This window comes from Camponotus vicinus, unplaced genomic scaffold (genome assembly GCF_025532165.1).
Source record: "Camponotus vicinus isolate PSW18456_S1 unplaced genomic scaffold, iyCamVici1.0 SCAF_4, whole genome shotgun sequence".
Taxonomy (NCBI): domain Eukaryota; kingdom Metazoa; phylum Arthropoda; class Insecta; order Hymenoptera; family Formicidae; genus Camponotus; species Camponotus vicinus.
In genome coordinates, this window is record NW_028141976.1 from 3,596,417 (window position 1) to 3,620,808 (window position 24,392).

The window sequence follows — 24,392 nt, forward strand, 5'->3', positions numbered from 1 at the left end:
ATATTTACTCGGTTTTGTCGTCAAACTTGATGGAAATACACGAAAGATTTTCCTATAATCAATCATAGATAGATGATGAAAGTTTTCTTGTATTGTTATTATTCTTTACATTATTAATTATTAATGTATTTATATTTTAATTTGTAAAATCACAGAGATTCATCAAATGTCAAACATGTGAACGAATAATTTATGCGTTCTCATGATTCTCGTTGCAGGTGGTTTGGCTGACCGCAGTTCTGTGCCCGCGGCTTACTGCCGCCAACAATCTGACTTTAGCCTCCTCCTCTCGAAGGCCCAGGGAACAGCCTTTCAGAGGACATTTCCCTAACAAGTAAGTATAAAGATTTTTCGATAAAACGAGGAAATAATTGTCATTATTAAATTTGCTTTGTCCGATAATATCCTGAGCAGAAATCAAGATTAATCTTTGTCGACTTTTACAATTTTCAAGTAAGATATGTTACCTTTTTTTGATAATATTTTTTTTATAATCGTGGTTCTCTTGTTCGATATTATTTGCGAATAATGATTGATTGTGTGCGAAACGCGTAAAAATGCGATGAACCTCTCATTTGATTTTTATTTAATCGTTTTCAGTATGCTATCTTAATTATTATCATTGCTGTACGTAAAATGTAAAATGTGCTAATAATATATACGAAACGAAGTAAAATATCATGTCTTGCGAAACTTTTTTGAATCGCTACAACATTCTACCGCGTAATTTAGATACGGGCGCGGTCAATATGGCAAGAATATCGTTTCCTCCGTTGGCGAGCTAAATCCGATTTAAATTCAACAGGACTCAGCATGGCGTAACACGAAGCATAATTTTATTTTTTATTTTATTTTTACATATATTTTCCATTAACTCGCTTGTTAACATGATGATCGTACGTGTTCTTCGGCAACGATTAAAATTTGACTCGAGAAAAATTCCGCAAAGAACATATGCCTTTTGCCTGCAATTCCGAAGAAAATTAATAGAGTGAAAAGAGACGCTTGATTACAAAAGAATTGATTCAAAATAAAAATCGATTAAACAGGAGAAACATCTGCCATTGCAGGCTACTGGAACCGACAAAGCGGATGACATATCGAGAGATGCAGATGACTCTGCGACAGGAAGGAGGCGAGGACGGTCACCCCGTCAACTGTTGTCCTGTGATACTAGAAATGGTGGAACCGATCGGCGGTCGAACTCGACAAGATATGTACGTCGAGCTCTATCGGGACGGCGAGAACGTTCAGAGGTTCTTCGAGCATTCTTGCAGACCAGACGTTCTCGATAAGCCATGCAGGTTCATCGACCGGAAGTTCAGTAACCAGTCCAGATGCGTGCAACAGTTCTCGTATACGTACGCTCTTGTCGCGAATTCTGGAGGGAAGGTATGATATATTCGCGAATCGTGCAACCTCTCTATCATAATTTCATCATTAAGAGAATAATAGATTTTTTGTTATATAAAAAGATGGGATATTTTAATATTTTTACGATTACAAAGTCGATCTACTTGAAACGATGTATATAACGATAAATGATCGTTAAGAGAAATTTTAATGTGTATAATTGAGTGGAATTAGGAGATATCGTGTAATTAATGTATTTCTCCTATTGCAGATTGAAATGGAGGAGCACAGAAGGCATCATCGTAAGCAATACCATCATTTTCCAGCGTTTGCCGGCAACAGCGTGAGCGGATCCAGGTACACGTTGGATTATATCAGGGTGCGAAGCGGCTGCAGCTGCGAGATCATGCCGAAGCCGAGAAAGAAGAAAAACGCGGCGACCAAGGCGAGGAGAGCGAAGAGCAAACATCGTCAACAAAGGGACCAAGAATTGGACTTTGAGACGTGAAAGTATCGATTCGCGTCTTAATGACAATACATTATACGTGTAATTGTGTTACTGACTCGGGAGGATATACGTGAACGAATGCGAGACATAGAAGACAAGGATATATGCATGAAGAGTATCAATGTTGGTCAGATAACAGGACGCAATGAAAACGTTACCAACAATTGTATCATCGATTTTCTGATGACAATTAAGTACATAATTAATTTATTAGACATTGTCGCGTAAAACGCGTCGTTTTGTAAATGACGCGTTTGCCATCAATTAATAGATTTCTACTCCTTGGTGCTTCGTTTACGAGAACCTCTCTCGTATTTTAAATATTTCTTCCTATATTTATTATCATAATTCTTTTGATAGAAAAATTTTCGCGAATTAAACATAAGTACTATTTTCGTGTCAAATCACTTGCCAATATTAAAGCGATATTATAGCAATATAAATTGATCATTGTAGAGATCATTGTTGAATGTAGAGACACAACGAATATAATAGTTGATGTGACGATTCAAATGCAATATTTCAAGATAATGTCAAGATAGTTTCATTAATTTTTAATATTATAAGGGTATGTTTCGATGCGCTTCACTTAATTTAATTACTTTAGTTTATTAAATTTAATTTTCATTTTACGAGCGGCCAGTTTTCATTCTATATTCTTATTTCCCTGTATATTACAATTTTGTATGTACTTGGTAATTCATACTCGATAATTTAATATATAGTATTAATAGTTATAATAGAACATATAGTATTTTGATTAGTATCTCTAACTCGCTATGTTTATGTATAGATCTGTAATGCAGTTTGCGTCAAAATAATGTGAATCATAGTCTACTAAAATATTATTTAATTAACATGGTGCAAAGTACACATATACATACATACACACATTTATAAGATATATAAAAAGAGCTGATTAGAATGAGAGTAACATGTGCCAAAATTTAGCCATGACAATTATTGATAAATCTGATTATTGTAAGAGATGCGGAGAAATACTTATAAAACTATTAAGTTTTTTCCTCTGCAGATTTTCATTGCACATCGATATAATGCATATAAATTAAAAAAATTGATTCAATTGGATACATAAAAGAAATGGATAAAATATTTCCCTTATTTTGCTCGTGTAAATTTCTTGCACCGCATATTGATAGTTTTGATCACTCTATGCATTATTGTGATGCGCAATGTATATTTGCAGAGATCTATATTTTTAATTTATATGTACTGGCAAAAAATAATCCTATATTAATACATTAATTTTCTGAGAAATCTTTAATGTATATATTTTTATGAAAAATAAGCAATTTACTGTATATTTTATATCACAATGTTTATGTACGTTTTATAATAATGTTTTTTTAACTATAATATTTTCGACACATATTTCTCATCGTAACTGCCATACATAATAGTTTGAATGACTTTGAATTGATAATATTTGTTGTATCATACGTAACATTGTAAACATACGGACGTGTTTTCTGTATCACCGTGTATTGTAAACATTGTACATAAACATTATTAATACACTTGTTATAAAATTTGATTTAATCAATCATATATCTTCCTTCCTATGATATATGATTTCTTTTAATTAAAACAATTGAATAAGAAGAAAAAAATAAATTTTTAATAAATTTTTTTTTACTAAAAAGATCCGTAATCTCATAGGTAAAATTTCCTGTTTTGCAAAATCTTTTTTGTTACTATTTCAACTTGCTTTTTATTTTATTCTAATAGTATTATCAAATCACAGTATCTTAAGAGAGAGGGAGAAAGGAAGGAGGAGAGAGAGAGAAAAGTGAATTGTTTGGCGAATTTTTGTAAAATTAACTGCATTATCATAATTCTCAAAGTAACCACTCAGATAGCACAGAGAATTTAAAAAGAATTCACTTTTATGTCACAAGATCTAAGTTCAGTTTCAGATCTTGTGACATAAAAGTGAATTCTTTTTAAATTCTCTGTGCTATCTGAGCATCAATATGACGTGAATTAAATGCGATAATTATTTAAGATAGACATAAAAAATTCGAAACATTTTATAATTTACATATAAAAACATATATTATTTTGTTAAAAATAGCTAATAATTAATAAAGAGAATGCAGTAATTCATTGAATATGTGTGAATTTACGAAATAATATTAAAATATCAAAGTAGAGTAAATTCTCTCTCTCTCTCTCTCCCTCTCTTCTTCTCTCTCCCTCTCTCTCTCTCTCTCTCTCTCTCAGACATAATATAATAGAAAGAAAAGTAAAGTTTGAGGTTACATTTCAATAGATATTAGAAATAGTCGAAATAAGGAATTATATACGGAAAGTATATTCCTGCAGCAATTAGAAAACAATATATAATTCACACATACTTGGAAAATTTCGATGCACTTCGACGAGAAACATGGCGGTGATCCTAATGATGTATACCAGGCTCGTAGAATCCGATGGGAGATACCGAAATCGCGATATTAATAGTTGTGCACAACGTGTACGTTACAACAGAGCACTTTGTAAGATACTTTAAATAATTTATCGCGCGCGAGATTCACTTTTAGATACAAATACATCCCGAAAAATACGGAGCGCGACTCGAGATACGACTTGCGATTTGCGGCGCGTTTCGGGAATGGCGGCAATTCGAACGCGATGTTACGATTCTCGAAGTCTCGAGACGATCGATTACTCGCAACCAACGTCAATCCGTTCACCGGTACTGCACTTTCTGCACTTTTGTAATATGAAATGCGAGCGTAATTTTTTTTCGAAACGAAAAAGAAATAAATACGAAAAGTGCAAAATAAAAATGTCCAAGTTGAATATAATTTAGTAAATATTAGAAATGATCCCCAGATAAAAGCGTGAATTATGAAAGATATAATTGACGCGGCTAATTACATATTTGGCGGCGCATGCAGATTTCGCGGGTACATTTCGTCGTCGATGCCGCTCGTGCCGACGACACGACGATTTATCCCTTCCAATCCCTTCGCGCGTGGTCTTGGGAGCAAACGGATTGCGGCGAGGACAAGGATAGGAATTCGGTGAGATGTCGTTGTAGTGCGTCTTGTAGTTTCTCGGTGTTTTCACGCTGACAGCTGACAGCGAGGATCCGCTCGTCGTCCAAGGAGGATCGCGACCGCGAGATAAGACGGAGGATAAGACTCGCGCTCGCCAAACGCGCAGGGGCCGCCGATTGCGACGCGATTAAATGAGACGGGGCAGTACCTGGGCAAGTACTACGTCTCGTGTGGGAACACCATGTCTACGGAGACCACCCTGAACGACGTGCCGAACGTCGCGTCGAGACTGCAAGGTCTGCGGTTGGCAACGCACGGCGAGGACGAAGGCGACGTGACGGAGAACGCTACGGCTGGCAGTTCGACGGCCACCGGGGCCAGCGGATCCGTTTTGCGGGAACCGCTGCGGAACATCACCCTCTCCCGGGCGCGGCGAGCGCTCAACTTCGTCGGCGACGAGGACCAGCCGACGACGAGCTCGTCCGTGGCGCGAAGCGAGGCCTCGTACTCGAACGGCGATAAGTAAATAACACAGTTTCGCAATGTCAAACGTCAGGCTTACTTAGAGTAAGACAGCTGATTATTGTTTGTATAAAAAAAATGTTTCAAATATTGTGTGATCTTTGATGAAATGGATGATATTCATCGTTTGACATTCTAACTGTTGTTCTTATCTTAAATTTTTCAGCCGACCACCTATTAATGCAGCGAATACATCGTATTTGGAAGGGCGACCGCAGAATACTATCACTTTAGAAAACTCTTCTACGCAAAATCAATCTGCAGTTACGTACAATTGGCAAGGTACAAAGGCAACGATGCGCGAAAGGATTGTATTTCTCTTTAATAATGAAATACTGTCAGATGTGACTTTTCTGGTGGGAAGAGGAGCGCAACAACAACGTATACCAGCTCACAAACTAGTCCTGTCTTCTGGAAGCGCTGTATTTGACGCAATGTTTAATGGAACGCTTGCTACAGCTTCTTCAGAAATAGAAGTACCTGATGTAGAGCCTGCTGCATTTTTAGCAGTGCTCCTTTTTCTATATACTGATGAGATACAGATAGATCCTGAAACTGTGATGACAACATTGTATACCGCTAAGAAATATGCAGTATCTGCTTTAGAAAAGCATTGCGTTGATTTTTTAAAAAATAATTTGACCAGTGATAATGCTTTCTTGCTACTAACGCAAGCTCGTCTGTTTGATGAACCGCAGTTAGCCTCGGTATGTTTGGATACAATTGACAGATTCACAACTCAGGCCCTCAATGCAGATGGATTCACAGACATTGATATTGATACATTGATGATAGTCTTGGAAAGAGATACACTTCATGTTAGAGAATCTAAGCTATTTCAGGCTGTTCTAAGGTATATACATTGTAGAATATGTTATATTGTAGAATGTTTTTTTTTATTTTCTATATTGTTTAAATTTTTATATAGGTGGTCAGAGGCTGAATGTGTAAGACAGCAATTACCAGTTACTCCGGAAAATCAACGCCTCGTCCTAGGTAACGCTCTGTCTTTGGTTCGTTTTCCACTTATGTCAAAAGAAGAATTTACAGCAGGTCCGGCACAATCTGGCTTATTAAATTATTCAGAGGCTAGTATTACAATACTTCTTAAATATATATCTTTTTAATAAATTTTCTCATTACATTTTTGAAAGAGTTTATAAATTTTAGGAAAGCTATATTATGTGTACATGATATTTAATAAATAAATATCTTATAGGTCTTATCTTTATTTTCATATTTTATATTGAATCCCAAACCTTCAGTGGGATTTCAAACAATGCCACGATGTTGTATGACAGGCAAGGAACAGACTGTGTGCAGATTTCAGCATACCAAAAGTAGATGGGGATATTTTGGAACTAGTGATCGTATCCGGTAATTACGTTTAAATTCTATTATAGCACAGTTTACAATGCTTACGCAATGCCGGAAATATATATGAAATATTTTAATTTTTGCAGATTTAGTGTGGACAGACGTATTTTTCTTATTGGTTACGGAGTTTATGGTAGCACACAAGAACCAGCGATATATGAAGTATCAGTGGAATTAATCCATACTGCATCGGGAAAAGTGATAGCCACAAATGCAACAAGTTTTAGCTGTGATGGATCAAAGTATACATACCGTCTAATGTTTAAAGAGTTAGCGGAAATCTTACCAAATACGATTTATACAGCATCAGCAACCTTCAAGGTTTTTATATCACTTTCTGATTTATTTATTACTATTTATATAATTTTATAAAATACAATATATATATATATATATATATATATATATATATTTATTTATTTATTTATTTATTTATTTATTTCAGGGGCCATGCTCATATTATGGCACAAAAGGATTAAGAACAGTATTGGTGGATTGTGATTCAGGAAATACGAAAGTAAAATTCGAATTTAGTAGCGAATTGGGAGATAACAATGGTACATCCACTGATGAAGGTCAAATACCCGAGCTTATCTTTTACACGTAATATCTTTTGCATATGTAATAATGACATTCCTCATGTTTGCTTGATTGGCTATCAGAGATAAATTATATTCGATATATATGCCGGGTTTTGTCAATTATATATCTTGTGATTATTTAAAGTACTTTGATTTAAGTGAGCCACATACTGGCATGCCAAAGGAGTTAACCCAAGATTTTCCATAATTTAATAGGTTTACCTCTTGATTTTACTGATTAATAAATACAACATTTAAAAAAATGCAAGTTTTATGATGATATTTGCAATATATTAATAATAAAATTATGCATTTGATTTTTTAGCAAATATCATGTACATATGATATTATATGCATATATCATGTACACATCATATTATATGTTTTTCGAAAATTAAATGTTAAAGTTATTTCAATGTATCAGCTGTAGAGATGATATGTTAACTATAAAAATGACATTAATTAATTATAAAAACAAGATCAATGTTTAGAATTGGAAATTATTTTTTTATTATTTTAATTGAGATCTACAGAAACCAAAAATATAGTATAACAGTGTATATTGTATAACTGTTTAAAAAATCATGATTAAGTACAAGTGGGAGATTGATCATTGTGCATACTCTCGCCTAAATATTTCTCGTTTGGAATATATATAACAATAATTTGAAATTCTAACGAGTTAAATGTGTATAGCACTTCAATGCAAAAGTAATTAATGCAATAAAGCCTAAAGTATGTGGAGTATTTTTTAGTAAAAATTAGTATTTTGGTAGTCACAAATACAAATGTAGAATCTGAGAGAATTTGATTGTTACAACTAACTATGAAAAGTAGTCGAACAAAAGTAATATAAAACACCACTTTAAACCACTCTACAATTCTCTGACAAAGTATAATATTGTTATTTATTCGATAAGTTATTTTAATTTTAATAAAATTGTATTTCTTTCATGATTCAAGAAAATATATTTGGATTTATTTCAACTTTTGTTAATAATGAATGGTGCTAGCTAACGAGATAACATATTGTTATCCTTAGCATTTTTAGAGATAAGCATACTTTATAAGTGTGTCAACTTGATACTGTTTTTCGAAATGAAATAGCGCATATATATAATCTTATTTGTGATTATATTTAATTATAAATTTAGATAATATACATGTAAAATGTTAAATAATTAAATAGATTTATTCCACACACAAAACATTTTTTCATATACCATCAATATCATCCTAATGTATTTCATTCTTATTATAGAATTATATATTGTATTTTATAAAATGTTTATATTATTCGAAATGAGTGAGATACGCATTATTTATTTCATCTCGTTCACGAAAATAATATTTAAAAAAAAATCCAATATTTAATAGATACGAGATTTTACCTACGGTTGATTTCATCCTAGTACATTTTATCGTCGTCATGGCGTGTAAGCTTAATGTCGTCGTGCGCAGTGCGCATCATCGCAACAATTGCAGTGTCGGTTGCAGTTGCAGTGTCGAGTGATAGTATGTATGTCAATTTGTAATGTTCAATGGTAGATTAGTTACGATCGAGTGGTTTGCAAAATCGAGTAATCTGTTTTGTTATTTTGTAAAAAAAATATTTAATCATCGATAGGTGATAAAAAATGCGACTATCCTGTAAATTTTAATGCAACTTCGACACTTAAAAGTAAAAAGCTGTTTTATAAAAAGAGCGCATGTGAGATTGTGCGTCAATCTTTATATTGAAGCATAACCTGATGCTTCAGTGATTTCTGAGCTATGATGTTTGATGAAACTTTGTGGCACGTATGTTGAAGAAAATTGTTACATGTACCTTTTTCTGGCATCATTATTCCATATGGTTTACTTCTGATTTAAATTTACAGCTTATGAAGATGGGGTCGTAAAAATTGTTATATTGCACTTCAGTAGTATACATTTTATCTCTATGGCTAAGGGAAAAATAAAAGGTTCTGATTCTAACAACAAGGTACATGTATATATTGTGTGCGCATGTACATGTGTATAATTGTATCTTCTCATAATTGTATTTTTCTCATAATTAATATGTGTGGTAATTTTTGCAATTAGATAGCAGCATCAAATGCAGCGTTTAAAAATGGAGAGACATATACATGGGAATTTGAGATTAATGAAACACCGCCTAGTGCTAGAACTTTGCTTACCAAGGGTTACACACAGGATGAAATTAATTCGTATTCAGGTATATTTTGATTATATTGACATATATAAATTTTTGTTATATATCCTTTAATCTAAATAATCTAATCTATTGATTTTCTATATCATGTTAATTTAGGAGCAACTGTATCAACGCGTGGGCGTTTTATGACAGAACAAGAAAAGTTACGCTGTCCAAATGAAAGACCATTGTACCTATATATACAGGGACATACCAGACATAATGTTGATTGTATGTATTGTGTATATAATTCTTTTTCTTTAAATTTATTGAAAATAGAAATATATCATTATATTAAATATTTTATTTAACAGTGGCGATACAAAAGATTAATGAAATTATTAAGACAGAACATCAAAGTTCTTTAAATAGACCAAGCAGATTTACAAATGCTCCACCACCTCTTATGAGTTTACATTCCGGAATTACAACTGTGGTAAATAATATCTGTATTTCATATTTTATTTATAATTTTTTTATATAGCAATATTAATTGACATCTATAAATTATTAGGAAAAGATTTGTGTTGGTATCGAGAATGCACCACAAGGTTTTGATTTACGTGGACGAATATTAGGTGCTGGTGATGCAAATTTAGTTTATATCAGAGGTGAAACTGGAGCAAATGTAACTTTAAGAGGTAGAGGATCCCAATTTATTGATCCAGTTTTGGGAGCAGAATCTCCAGAACCTCTTCACTTGTATATAGAGCAAGTATTCCTGAAATTTTAAGCAATTTATTAATTAAATAAAGGTAACCTGTTGATAATATATTATTCTTGTTTAGGCATCCAAAACCGGAAGCATTGCAAAATGCAAAACAATTGGCTATTAACTTAATACAGACAATACAATCTGAATTGCAGACCTATATTCAACAACAGCCACCACCAGTACAACCTCAGCAAGTTATAGAACAATCACAAATACCGCAAAGTATATATTTTATTGCCTTCCATTTTCAAAATTATAATAATTGTATCCATAGAAATTAATATAATATTTTTTCTGTTTATATAGCCCAATTTCAAACTATGAACATTGGTACCTTAGGCCAACCAAATGTGGTTGCAATACAGCACCAAGGTAAAATATATGAATCATACACTATTAATATCTTTATGAGAAATATATATTTTTTAAATGAATCTTATTTGGCAGATATTATACAACATCCACAAAGTAATGTTGTAACGTTGCCTGCAACAATTCTTACGGCTACTGTAGCTGGTACTCCGGGGCCTAGCGTATCAGTTCCTCCTCCAGGAGTTCATATACCATCTCATACTGGACCATTAGTTCCACCTTCACAAGCTCAGGTATGTGTGATTAAACTCGAATTATAGACATTTTATTATTACATAAAATTACTCGAAAATAATTCCTGCAACATAAATGAATATTCTGATTGAAGGAAATACAGACTTTTATGCCACCACCACCTGTTGGACAAGTACAGTTAATCGGTCCTCCATCGACAGTAAGTCAAGTTCAATATCAGATACATCCTGGCCAATCGTTACAAATCCAGGGAATTCAAGGATCACAGTCCTCGCCACAGCCTATGACTCAAATGTACGTCATGAGTCAACCGCCACCACAAAGTTCTGCACAGCAAAGCTTCATAACAAGCAGTAACGCATCGATGAGCGGGGCAGTATCATACGTTTACACGCAACCGAACATGCAAAGGCCCGCTACGCCATCCCAGGGAATTATCGAAACTGTTAATGTTAACTTGCAACAGCCTCCTCCCGCAGCGCCGCTCAATATAACACAGCAACCACCACCGCCGTTGCTGCATCTTCACTTTCCGCCGCCGAACTTTCCGCCGAATCAACCACCACCTCCTGTACCGCAAACCTATCAGATACAATATCAACAAGTACAGGCGCCCGTGTCACAGGCACAAACTCAGTTTGTTTTGCAACCTGGCGAGCATATCGTCCCGCCTCAGCTACAACAGAATCACGAGCAGTCTCAAGCTGTCGCCCAACATATAATACCTCCACAATTCGAAGGTCACGCGCCACCGTTTCATTTACAAGTACCTCCTCCGCCGTCCGCGCAAACTTTTCTAGTTCCTAATGCTCAGTCGCCCCAACATCATTCGCAACCGCCTCTTCCTCCCGCCGGGGAGATTCAGCATCAACAAGAGGGTCCAGTGGAGCAGGGACCGTTGCCACAACCGGTACCACCTCCGCAAATAGTACCGCCGCCATCAATCAGCCAGATGCCGAATTCCATGAATATTCTTACCAGTGTACCGCCGCCGACGCAACCGCCTCCACCGCAGAACGCTCCTTGGCTCTATCAAACTCAACAACCGCAACAAATACCGCAACCACAAGGACAGTTGCAGGTTAGACATTCGTTTTGTATCTTTAACCGTTCATTGCCATGATTAGTGTTCTAATACTAAACATAGTAGTAGTAAGTAATTTATAAAGAGTAAAGTTGATCAGTTTCAGACTTGTAAAGGATTCATGTGTGAAAAGGATACATAACATATATGATATGTATTTTTCAATATTTATAGATGCAAATGCCGCCGCAGAACATACCTCTTCATAACGTACCTCCACCGCAAGTTCAAGCTCAAATACAATATCATCCTCAGCACATACAATATCAGAATGGTCATATACCGGCGCAAGTACATTATACGATGCAACCGCCACATCAGCAATTCGAGCAGAAGCCCGATTCGCCAGAACAACAAAAATCGCATGGAGTCAAAAGAAGGTTTTCAGATGTTGAAGGAAGTCAGGTAAAGTATCGCGTGTCACATATATATTCATATCAAATTGAAATACGTGATTATATGACAAAATAATTATTATTATTTATATAATGATTTCTCTTGAATATATATTTCAGGAACCACCATCATACCAATGCGCTCCGCTACCTGCACAACGTCATGGCACAGGGTAAGTCGAAGAAAATATAATTACTTCTATTTATATAGAAAGAAAAAGAGAGAGAGAGAAAGGGAGAGAGAAAGAGAGAGAGAAAGAGAGAAGAAAAAAAGAATGTGAGATATTACAATGTATAAATTAATATAACATTAAGTTATAAAGTTACATTATATACTCCTTGTATACATGTAAATCATGTAGTCTACCTGTATATAATACAAGGAGTATATAATTTAATGTGTAACTTTAGCAATAATTTTATATAGTTGAGTATCTCTTGGTAGAGAAAAAAAACTTGTATGTTTAATAAAGCAGATTTACCAAGAGTGAAATAATTTTAAATCAATACTATGAAAAAAAAATTGAAAATGTATAGAATAGAAATTTAGTATAGAATATTAGTATAAACATGCAATAAGTTTAATCGAGGATTAAAATTTTATGAAAAGAAAATGTGAAGAAAATTCATCTTATATAATTGATATTATCTAATTGATCAATAGACAAAATTGATAAAGAAATAATCGCTTCAGACTGCTTATGCTTCATTTATAGTAAATATTTATAAATTATAGAATTAGACATGAAGAAAATGTAAGCTATATGTCATATACTGTATAAATTATGTACCATATTCTTACAGAAACCTGCTTCTTGCATTATCTAATAAGGTATTGCAATAATATTAAAAGTGCAGAAAAGAAAAATATAATCAAGTTTATAAGATTTTGGTAATAGATATTTTTTTATATTTTGACTGAGATATATATCTGTAGACAGATATATATACAATATTTTTCCGTAAAATTTTATAATATAGATAATAACTATAGACAAAATTCATTGATTTGGTAAGATCCAGATATATCCCTTGATAAATTATACTCGCGAAGCTCTTGAGAAAATAGTTTGAGCTGATGTGAAAGTTTGTGAAATATTTTCCTTTATTCATAAACGTTCTGCAACTTTATAAATTATGGATATATCTTGTTCTTTCAAATTATTTCTTTTTATTTTCGGATTGAATAATTGTATAGACTTTTTCTTTAGATAAAACTTTATTATCTTTGCAAAAATATAATGCAGAGATAATAATACTCTTGCATTTTCCTCATGTTATCCATCATTCTGTAACATTGGAATCACTAAATACAGCTTTTGCCAGAATCACTAATTATTGTATGTTCTCTTAGTGTAAGTAGTAAGCCAAAAGAGATGGAATGCAACAATAGTTGCTATTTTGCAGAAAAAAACACAGCAGCTAAAATAATTGACAGATTATCAAAATGTATGTTGTAATGTCTTGTGACATTACAATTATGTTTCTAAGAACATTCTAACGCAAGTTTTGACATGATTAACTGTGATCTGGTAAAACCAGGTATTTTCCACATTTCAGAAATATCCGAGGGTGTGCATCAGGTGATTTTTGTCTTAAATGCTTGAAATGTTTCTGTACAATTATTAATTTGGAATTAATAATTCACACCTGCATTGTTTAAGCAGAGAAGGTGATCGACAACAACAAGTCTTACATGGTCCATCACCCATACCTGCGGGTCAGCCACATGGAGATCGAAACAAGATGCTAATGCCACCTCCACATCCAGGTCTGTAACTAAGAGTATTTAGCTTGAAAAAATGCTGGATATCTCTTGGAAATCATGAAAAATGCAATATATAAAATACAATAAAGAATATGTAAACCAGCAGGAAGATTGTATTCTTGAGGAATATTCAATTTTTTAACCGCCTTAATTAAATTCCGGATTTCTTCTTGAATACAACTTTGTTGTTGGTAATGATATTTTTTATCATACATATAACCACAATGTGCCACTTATGTGGATGCAATTTGGAAATAATCATTTATTTTAGAAGTAAAGTATGTTTTGGATAGATATCTAGCATTGTTTTCTTAATACTCTTAGATCATAGTGTATTATTAATGTAAATAATATTTTGTGTTAAGTGCAATATAATACGTACGTATATACATATATATATTATGTGTGTGTATATATATATATATATATATATATATATATATATACTTTTTTGATTTTTTAACTTTCGTCTTAGCAAACTGCTTTTTTATGCATTTATTGAGGATACCTGCAGGGTCGGACATCCGGAAATAATATGGATTACAATCTGATACCGCATAGAATATTGCTTTGGAATATATAATTATCTTCAAATTTATTTATTATTATTATTTTAGATCAGACAAAAAAGCACTACACATATTATACAATCGTGAAAGTGCTTATATTGATTTTAATGCTTTTTTTATAATGTCTTTTTTAATAAATCTGCATTTTCAGATGTGCAAGTGTAACCTGTGATTTTCCATTCCAGTGTTTGTTTATCCAGTATTAACCATGCTTACTGTTATTAGGATTCAGTTGAGAAATATATGTTACATATATATTTTTGATATTACTATTTTAAGTTCAATCTTGGACTTTTATATTCTTTAGGTTAACATCTACATCCAATAATAATTGCGTCTACATCCGATTATATCCCTCCAGGAAGAATAGAGATGTTCTATATTGCATTCGAACAAACATGTATTTATTTTTATATAAATAATATAATATATGCGAAATATATATATTTAGGAAAAATTATTACATAATTTATACATATCATATAATATTACTTTTAATGTTGTTCTTGTTGCAGTGGCCTGAGTGATTCTAAAAAAGTGAAAGAAATTTAAAAAATGTAGTTTTAATAAATAAATTTACTTTACAGAGATGGCAAATAACTGTATAGCTACAAATTTTTAGTGGATCTGATCATATTTATTAAGCAGTCTAATATATATGAGAATTTAAAAACTGCATTGCTTGCTTTCAGACTCTAATAGCGATTGCCAAATCACTATGCTAATTTGGCAATGGTTAATGGCGTGAAATATTGTGCTAATCTGCTAATATCTTATTTAATATTATAAGATTAGACTTTCGGGAGTTAAAGAACTAAACTTTTCTTTTTAATGCTACAGTGTTCTCAAGCAGAAGATGAGAAAACCGGCAGCAGTCTTATAATATGGATATGATCTTGTTAAGCAACTATTTTGCTATTAGATTTGCATCCAAATTTAGAAAACATTTCCTTTTATGATTTACGTTTGTAATCAATTAATAGATATTAAAATTATCAAGATTAATTGTGTTGGAAATAGCAAGTTTTATTATTTTACAATATTTCATCGCATAATTTACCATATATTATGCAACATTTATATATATATATATATATATATATATATATATATGTTGTATATGTAGTTACTTAAGAATATATCGTATCTTTCCCATCATATCATCCATTTTAATCGTTTAGGTGAGAAACGGAACTTGGACCAAAAGCCCACAGGTCTATCTTCAGGTATGTCAAGCATATGATATCGCATCATGTTGTAAAAAATTTCTTGTTTGTAGAGTATTTTCAGTATGCATGATGTATGTTGCAAACAGGAAATGAGCAGAATATAATGACGGAATCTGGGAATATTCTTGTCGGAAACTGTCCACCTCTACCACCTCCACCATCGCCGCAAGCGCCATGGCAAAATCATCATGTAAGAGTTCCTTGGGGTAGACCACCTCCTATTCCAAGGGAAGGAGACCCATCTGCAGTCTGCCCTGGATTACCTCCTATTAACATGCCTCCACCTCAGATTAGGTCAAGAGGTAAAAATAATTTGATTCATTATCGCTCGAATTATATAGCTATTTGCATGTAACGCTTTAAATTTTAAACGCTGTTTTTGTAAGATTATATCAATTTTTTTCTCTGTATCGAAAATCTAATATTAATTGATTATTGACACGCGATATACAGTGACGTATTCTATTTAAAAATCTTCAAGGACGTGGTGCTGCTGTCCTCAGGTCCCGCTGACGGTAATCGTTCTCCTACTCAGAGCGCTGCATTAGAGCAACCGTTAAATGTCGAATACAATCAAATGCCACCTTATACGACGAAGCCGCCTCCTTACAATGCGCATCCATTGATGCAGTCGATCTGCAATCCGCCACCACCACCGCCACCCCATCATCAACAACCACGGTCGCAACATTCTCCTCAAGCGGTACAGCATTACCAGGTGCCAATCTCTCAGACATATCAGCCGCCAACATCCTGTCCACCATGGATGAATTAAAAGTTATCAAACTATAATTATTTGTTTTTTGCTTTAATACTTTGACGATGACTGGATTTGACTTATCAAATATAACGTTGTCATAATAGAGCGACGATGAAGCTACAACGATCTGATGTAAATGTGAATATTTTGAAGTGCAACATATTACTTTTGCACTTCGATTGTTTCTTACGATAATTATTGTAATTTAATAATCTATTTGTATAATAATTCTTCTACTCTTAGCTGTTATAATTTAACTATCTATTCCAAGGGAGGATGTTATTGAGAAACATAAAATATATGTAAATGTTACAGTTATTTATACAATTAAAATCCTATATACATAATTTGAGTTATGTATATTTAGAGATGAGAGAGGAGAGAAGGGTGGAAGGGAGGGGGAGAAAGACGATACAAGATTGTATAATGAAAATAATACCATGTTGGTGAGAGAGAGAGTTACTTTTATTATTTTTATGAATTGCACAGCTCGTCTTAATATGCACGAAGCGTGACTTGTAGATATAGTATAAATCTAGCGAGAAAAAGAAATAACAAACAGCGTTATTATTACTTCGGTCAATTTTTATTGCGCGTTCGCGAAAACCACTTGTTTTGTATTCACATTCGAGTAATAATCACGCGTTAATATCTTCCCTCTCAGCGATATATATCATTTCTCCATTTACCTCTATAGATAAGTATACAACATGTATAACGGTTGTGTGTATGCGATTTTTTATGCAAAAAAACCAATATGTATAAAACAATTGTCATGAAATTCAGAAGATTTATAAAAAAATGTATCACGCAAACGGTGGTATTTCGAATTGAGATTGAAACATTAAATCTATTAATTATAAATTTATCTAGTATAAACAAAAGTAATTTCTGCCCTAGATTCTTTTAACATACATATTCATTGCAGAAAGCAGCTAAATGAACGACTAATTATTTAAAGATTGGAATTAAAAAATAATTTATCTCTATTATTTCATTTATTTTAAAGATACATCGGTTGAGAGAGAGACATCGTGAAAATTGCAAAATAGTTGAAGTGTGAAATAATTAAAGTATAAAATAAAAGCAAATGTGTGACACATATTTGATAAGTTACGTACAAATATTTGCACATGTAAAATATCATCAAGAGTGAAAAATGTGCGATATATTATAATCTAAATTTAAGAATTTATTTTTGTATTGATTTATAAAAATGAATTTCTCGTGATGTCTGCGAAACGATGCAGTATTATATGTATATATACATATATGTGTACACACATGCACAAAGTCAAAGTAGAAATCTGTTTATATAATTTTAACGTCTAAATTATATATCCGCATTGATTTGTATTTTTTTCTTTTCCAATATTTTATCTTTTGCTTAAATTTCAGAGACATTACAAGAGACTTTTAATAACAATTCATGTAATAAATAAAAATGATGAAGGAAATATGAAAGAAAGATATTGATGTAAAGCTGAAATTTTCATATAATTAAGTGAATTATAAACATTTAAACAAATATCTTCTAATAATAATAAGGTCACCGTTTTATATATAGGTGAGAAATTGACGAAAGAAAATAAAGATCAAGAATGAACAGAAAGATAGTGAAATGAGAGAATAGAGAAGAGAGAGGAAAAAAAAGGAGTCTCTTGTTTCTCTGGCGTAAATGAAAGAACAGTCGGGAGAGCATCGTCGAGGTCGGACGATGAAAAATAGGGAAGAGGAGCGGACGGTGGAGCAACGGTTGGATCATTTTTTGTCCTCTATTTCTCACTCTATTTTCTTTCTCTTTCCTCTCCTGTCGTTGGGTTAGTCTTTACTGATGATGAACGATCTTATTTTGCGTACGGCGCTATCATTTATATTAAGATGATATAAAATTCGGTTGCCAGACCAGCAAAAGTGACGACGGTTCTCATGAAAAAACTTCTTGTCTAAATTTCAGAATATTTTAAAAAGTTTGAAATTGACTTTGCGAAAATTAAAAAAACTTTTTTTTCGAGATTTTTTAATTATTTGTATTTTTGATTGGCTTTCCAAGAAGCATACGAAATTTTTTAGAGGAATATTTCGTAAGTGTATTATGCTCTTTTTTTATTTTTATTTTTTTTATTTTTTTTACATTTCAAATAACTTGCTTTCTTAATTCAAAGAAAATTTTTGATGAATTTTCTCTAGGATTTCCTTAATAATCATTTCTTTATTTGAAAAATGTAATATAATTTTTAGAAAAATTAAAATAATATTACATTGCATTATTTGGCTTGTATTGTTTAAAAAACGATGTTTTTATCGAGATAAAATCTGATGCTATTACTAGACGCTCATTTCCTAAGACTTCCATCTTCACGCGTAATGTACAAGATGCGATAGGATGCGTTACGGTTCGTTGTACCGACGAGATCCAACGATGCGTGATAAGCACGCGTCTCCCTCCGACAGCTTACAGTGTTTATGCTAATAGTAATGTTCTTATCATAAGCTTTTATCTTTTGATAAGGGAGAGATCCATCCCGTCAGCAAGCAAAATTTGCATGCACGTATTTATCATAACATAGTCGCGTTAATAATTCTTCAATTACATAATTTTATAATATTCTAGATTATACACATAGATACTTTTATACATATGTAATTTTAAATTAATGCATTGTAGTTTAAAATATATTTCAATTGTATTGTTTTGTATATTAAATCTAAATAATTTTATTTAGAATTTGCTAAATCAAATTATTAATTTTTTAAATTAAAAGTAATTACGAAATTCTTTTTTTTAATAGTATTATTTTTTGAAAGAATTTTTACATAGATATTTTCAGTATTAATAGGTAGAATAATAACAAATTATTTCGATTTTTTGATTAGAAAATTTTGGCATTAAGCTGACGATGAGACATTTTAAAGGTAGCGTTTATTTAATTTATCTAATTTTAAGTTTATCTAATTTTACTGTAGATGATAAAGATACTCATAAATTTTTACTAGGTTGCCATAAGATTATTCTGTATTTATTATCACTGCTATCTTCTAGAATTTTATATGACACTGTTCGTCACTTATGATATTCCGATATTTAAAAAAATGAAAGTGCAACTTTGAGATGAGGATTTTTATATTAATCCCATGAAGTTCATTTAGACAATATTTATGATGTAAAAAATATTATTGAAGATGATGTGGGCGATATATTTCAGAAGTAGTTTTGAACTTAATTAATATAATTATATATTTTTTTAAAAAGCAAATTTAATATATTGAATATTCCTAGTGATTTTTCTTTTCATTCGAGAAAAGATAAGAGAATGTCTTTTTATAATAAATATTTTGTGAATTTACTAGATACTTTAAGAGAAACATATTCATTTTTTTATATTAGTCTTTAATTATTTTAATTATTTAAAAATATTCAGATATCTATTGGCCAATATACATAGAACTTTTTTTCTGTCCAGTGTAAAAAGAAAGAGAGAGATAGAGAGAGAGAGAAATGGAGAAAAAAAGAGATTAAAATAAATTTTCATTAAAAGGAATTTTCTCGTGAAATTTTAAAAGAATCACTAGGGCGAGAAAACTCGTTAGAGATGAATTGTTTCCGGTTTACACCTCTCGCTGATATCACCGGTATTGCTATCATGTGTCCACTCTATCTTTCTCATCAACTCTTGTCTTGTGTTACAGAAACGCCTGTCATGAACGACGTATAAAACGCAACAATCAAAGATAACAGTGATACTATATTATTGCCAGGCAATAATAAAATCAAATAAAAACGCGAAGTAATAATAAAAGTAATTGGAAAGACAATATGTGCGCACGCGTGATAGGAAAATGAAAAATACTAAAAATTCAATACATTTATTGATACAATTTATTTGCATATATATAATTTTTTTCCAATGTAAACGCGAATAATTATCTGATAGTATCTCAAATGGCATATTAAAACAAATATTTACTTTTCTTATTATTCTTTTATTAACATTAAAAACTATAAGTTATTAATAAATATATGTAAACAATACAAAAGTACATAATTAAAAAAATATATATTTTGTTAATATTATAAATGAATTGATTAATAACATTAATGAGAGAGAGAGAAAGAGAGAGAGGGAGAAAATAAATATAAAATTAAATAATATTCAATAATTATAAATATATTAGTATTATTATTTATTTATGTACATTTGTAATTTTCCAATTTTTTATTATCTTTTTTTGAAAATTTTTTGTGTGTGTCACAGGTTTGTTATCATGCTGTTTTAATTAATATTTGACATTTTTATTTTCCGAATAATAATCGCTGATCACAAATGTAGAACAATACGCAAATAAAATGCATAAAAGTTTTTTGGATATTTTAGAGGAAAAATTATACGCTAAAAATATCAAGAGCGGGCGCCGAATTGAATTTTCTGTGGAGATAGTGCTATTATTAATTTAGAGGATCAAAGGCGATGTCACACAATAGCTAATTAGTCCTGCACGACACGGCAGCAGACACAGAATATGTAGAAGTATAAGCCAAATGTATCCTTATATGAAAGGCTTGCGCGAAAATTCAATTACCGATTGGTGTGTCACCAACCCTGACAACCAAAAACTTGATAATAATTGGAGAATAGTATGTCCCCGAAATTTCGAAGTTTTCCAGATTCTATTTATCATTATAAAATATTATAAAGTCATCAGTAAAGAAACGAAAAAGTAATTTTTTGTAGAGTCATATATGTATAATTTAATTTAAAATGACTGTATGAAAAAAAAACTCAGGAGTTTTACACTAATTTTACTTTATCTAATCTCAATAATTCTCCAATATTGGAAAATTATATAAAATTATGTATTGCAATTATATGAAAAGAAAAAGTATGTCCATTACATTGTACACTAAATACAAAAACTATGAAATTATATGCCGTTAAGATACATTTTTGGCAAGTTAATGCCAATATTTCCTACACTGAAAAAAAGGAGATTGGTTACAATTGGTTATAATAATCCAAACTTGTGATAAATGTTATCCACTGCTGTGATGAAATAGTTTCAACTAAACGTATAGGTGATTAAGACAAAATAATTTAATTAATCTTAACATTTAGTGGATTCAACTAAACGTAAAATATTTCTATAGTTATAATTTTTTGAAAATGTTTCACATTTTTTGAAAATGTTTATAACTATTAATAAATATTTTGTTATTATTATTATACTTGATGATAAAAATTAAATATTTTATAAAATGCATTTCTAAATGCATTTTATGAAATATTTAATTTTTAAATCCATAGGTTTTTTCATACCCAGAATTTTTTTTCAGTGTAGATCGTTGTTATTATGTTACGTGTAAACTATGTGTAGACTATATGTGGAGCGAAAAGAAAAGTTTTCGATATGCGAACATTGTTTTTATCTAGAATGACGTCACGGTCATTGCAGCAAAAGCAGAAAGATCTATCGTCATGCCAATGGTGAAATAATCACGAATTTGTTCTCGGTGTCTCCATCCTTCTTTCTCTCAATTCGGTCATGTCGCTCTATCGGAAATTACAAGGTAGCAGCCCGTCGATTCCTTCCATTTCCGGTCGAGATGTGGCGCACCGTGTCGGGGAAAATTCGCTTCGAGGTGTTCACGGATAAATTGTGCAAAAGTGAAGAGCGCGATAACAAAGTGGTCGTCCTGTTTCGATGAGAAAACTCATCCATACGACTTGCTTTTTTTAATTTTATCTTTTATTTTTCTTTTTGTACAAAGAGAAGAGCTATTCAATTGAAACTGCAGAATAGTTTTAATGTTTCAATGCTTTTGAATTCTCAAGCTAAATGTTGGGTGTAATTAAATTGTTTCATTATTTAATAAGAAGATAGAATAAGAATTGCTTTTTAAAATAAAAAATATTTTAAAATTCTTTTTAAAAATTTTTAAATAAATTTAAAATACTTTAAAATATTACTTTTTTTGTAATATCGAAGTTTGGTACTAATATATTTGATACATGTTTAAGTGCTTTTTAGAATAGCACGATAATATTATTAATGTACATAATTATTCTTTAAAAAGCATAATCTTTATTTATTTAATTCATTTTCATTATAACTAATATTTCTTTTATAAAATTATTATTTTCATTATATTCTTTCATGTAATCACTTCATGATTTTATGAATCGTTTATATACTTAAATACTACAAGTAAACTGTCAATATATTAATTAAGTAACTAAGTTAGTAATCAAGTCATTAGTAATATGGTAATTATGTAATTAAATTAGTAATTTAGTAATATAGTAATTAAGTAATTAAGAAATACATTACCAGAAAAAATTATAATCGGATAATTATGAAAAATGTTAAATAGCTTGTAAAATAATCTAAGATATAATTATAATTATAAATTATAACTTATAAAGATTATAACTTTGGAAAAGGAATGAGAATATTATTATATATTGAAATGATATATATCATAACTATGTGTGTTCATAAACTATTAAATAGTTTTATAAATTTTGACATGAGTAAGAATGCAGCGAAATATTTTATCAATTTAATGTATACAATGCAGTTTGATCACGTTTTATTGTTTAACTTTTCGCTTTTATCAATAAATGCAGACTAAAACTGACGTAGTCGTTGTCACGCCGTTGCATTTTGCTCTAATTGTAGATGAATTAATGTCGCTGAATGAGTGAACCGAGCGTTGATTGGTATGCTCAGTACATATCTGGCTTAATATCGTAACGACGACTGTCGGCATATAGCCAACATGGCACAAAGCCACGTGGGTGGAGAGGAAAATTGATTCGGTAAATATAATTAGAGCGTAAATTGGCGGCTCTCTTTTATGTTGAAAACTTAATTAAAATAAATTTGAACGTGAACGAGATTTTGTTTCATTTTTAAACTTGAGCACAACTTGACTGACGAGCTTGTGAAACGTATCAACGTGTATATTCCTCCCCCAGGGAGCCTTTTTATTTTGTTTATTTATCCAGTTGTTTTATTTTTTACATATTTGGCCAAATATATTGCTAGTACATTTTTAAAAAATTATGATATTTTTAAATCATGCACTCTTTCATATATGCATGTATGATTAATTTTTGATATATATATATATATATATATATATATATATATATATATATATTATATGTATATATATAGAGAGAGAATATATATAACAACAATATTATCACAAATATAATAAAATATTGTTTATTATTAAGTAATATATATCATCAATTAAAATAGCAAATAAAACGCAGTCTTATAATCTATAATATTGTTATATCATTACACAAAATTTTTCTTTTATTTTTTACTTCAATATTCAATCTAATATCTACTTTGACATTTTAAGCAATTAGATCACTCTATTTTGAAATTACTTAATCTAAACTGTTGCTAAAATTTTCTTTTAAATTTCTAAATGGGAAACTCTACTCGTTATTGTCTAGTTGAGATACAAATTAAGAATCTAATATCATACAATTCTTATATAAATAAGATCTATTAAAATACTCCGGAATTTATAAATGTGAAAAAATAGAGATTGAAAATAGGAGTAAAATTTTGATTTGGGACAAAAATTTTCATAGTAGCATTGGATACATACAAAAGTGAAGACAATGTATTATTCCGCGAGTGCAAACATGTCCGATTTCTTTTACGAATTTATAGTATTCGCGAAACGAACGGAGATCTACTGTCGGTTCATATTAAATTC

The 24,392-nt window shown here is 31.2% G+C and overlaps 3 protein-coding genes across 9 annotated transcripts in view; all 3 read left to right on the forward strand.

Annotated features, from left to right (window-relative positions):
• Positions 1-3,754, forward strand: part of LOC145971246 (uncharacterized) — a 67,940-nt gene extending 64,186 nt beyond the window's left edge. For all 3 annotated transcript variants that reach the window (XM_083098719.1, XM_083098720.1, XM_083098721.1), the window contains 3 exons: positions 219-334; positions 1,071-1,392; positions 1,625-3,754. In XM_083098719.1, the coding sequence (XP_082954845.1) occupies positions 219-334; positions 1,071-1,392; positions 1,625-1,861 (675 nt within the window). In that variant the 3' untranslated portion in view covers positions 1,862-3,754. The remainder of the gene's footprint in view (positions 1-218; positions 335-1,070; positions 1,393-1,624) is intronic.
• A 900-nt stretch (positions 3,755-4,654) lies between these two features.
• Positions 4,655-8,670, forward strand: LOC145971240 (BTB/POZ domain-containing protein 1). Its single transcript, XM_083098707.1, has 6 exons — positions 4,655-5,409; positions 5,576-6,262; positions 6,338-6,497; positions 6,629-6,786; positions 6,873-7,107; positions 7,232-8,670. The coding sequence occupies exons 1-6, from the start codon at positions 5,129-5,131 to the stop codon at positions 7,391-7,393; spliced, it is 1,683 nt and encodes a 560-aa protein (XP_082954833.1). The 5' UTR covers positions 4,655-5,128; the 3' UTR covers positions 7,394-8,670.
• Positions 8,671-8,842: 172 nt separating this feature from the next.
• LOC145971239 (uncharacterized) lies at positions 8,843-21,373 on the forward strand. Of its 5 annotated transcripts, XR_014438814.1 has the most exons (18): positions 8,843-9,167; positions 9,248-9,351; positions 9,453-9,585; positions 9,682-9,795; positions 9,879-10,000; positions 10,079-10,275; positions 10,353-10,501; positions 10,586-10,651; positions 10,727-10,884; positions 10,980-11,927; positions 12,105-12,335; positions 12,446-12,498; positions 13,993-14,096; positions 15,844-15,888; positions 15,978-16,193; positions 16,395-16,609; positions 18,219-18,406; positions 21,028-21,373. XR_014438814.1 is itself a non-coding variant. In XM_083098705.1 (17 exons), exons 2-17 carry the CDS (start codon positions 9,310-9,312, stop codon positions 18,228-18,230), a joined length of 2,805 nt encoding a protein of 934 aa, XP_082954831.1. In that variant the 5' UTR covers positions 8,843-9,167; positions 9,248-9,309; the 3' UTR covers positions 18,231-19,275. The 5 variants fall into 5 exon arrangements, 4 of the variants coding, with proteins under 4 accessions (XP_082954831.1, XP_082954829.1, XP_082954832.1 ...); XM_083098705.1 differs by lacking the exon at positions 21,028-21,373 and having other exon boundaries at positions 18,219-19,275; XM_083098703.1 differs by lacking the exons at positions 18,219-18,406; positions 21,028-21,373 and having other exon boundaries at positions 16,395-17,519.
• The last annotated feature ends 3,019 nt before the right edge of the window (positions 21,374-24,392 follow it).

Coding starts and splice junctions, on each gene's coding strand:
- LOC145971239 (XM_083098703.1), top strand. CDS start 9,310: ATGGCTAAGGGAAAAATAAAAGGTTCTGATTCTAACAACAAG. Junction 12,499..13,992: donor GCACAACGTCATGGCACAGG/GTAAGTCGAAGA, acceptor TTGTTTAAGCAG/AGAAGGTGATCGACAACAAC. Junction 14,097..15,843: donor AATGCCACCTCCACATCCAG/GTCTGTAACTAA, acceptor TTAATCGTTTAG/GTGAGAAACGGAACTTGGAC.
- LOC145971240 (XM_083098707.1), top strand. CDS start 5,129: ATGTCTACGGAGACCACCCTGAACGACGTGCCGAACGTCGCGTCGAGA. Junction 6,263..6,337: donor CTATTTCAGGCTGTTCTAAG/GTATATACATTG, acceptor ATTTTTATATAG/GTGGTCAGAGGCTGAATGTG. Junction 7,108..7,231: donor CAGCATCAGCAACCTTCAAG/GTTTTTATATCA, acceptor TATTTATTTCAG/GGGCCATGCTCATATTATGG.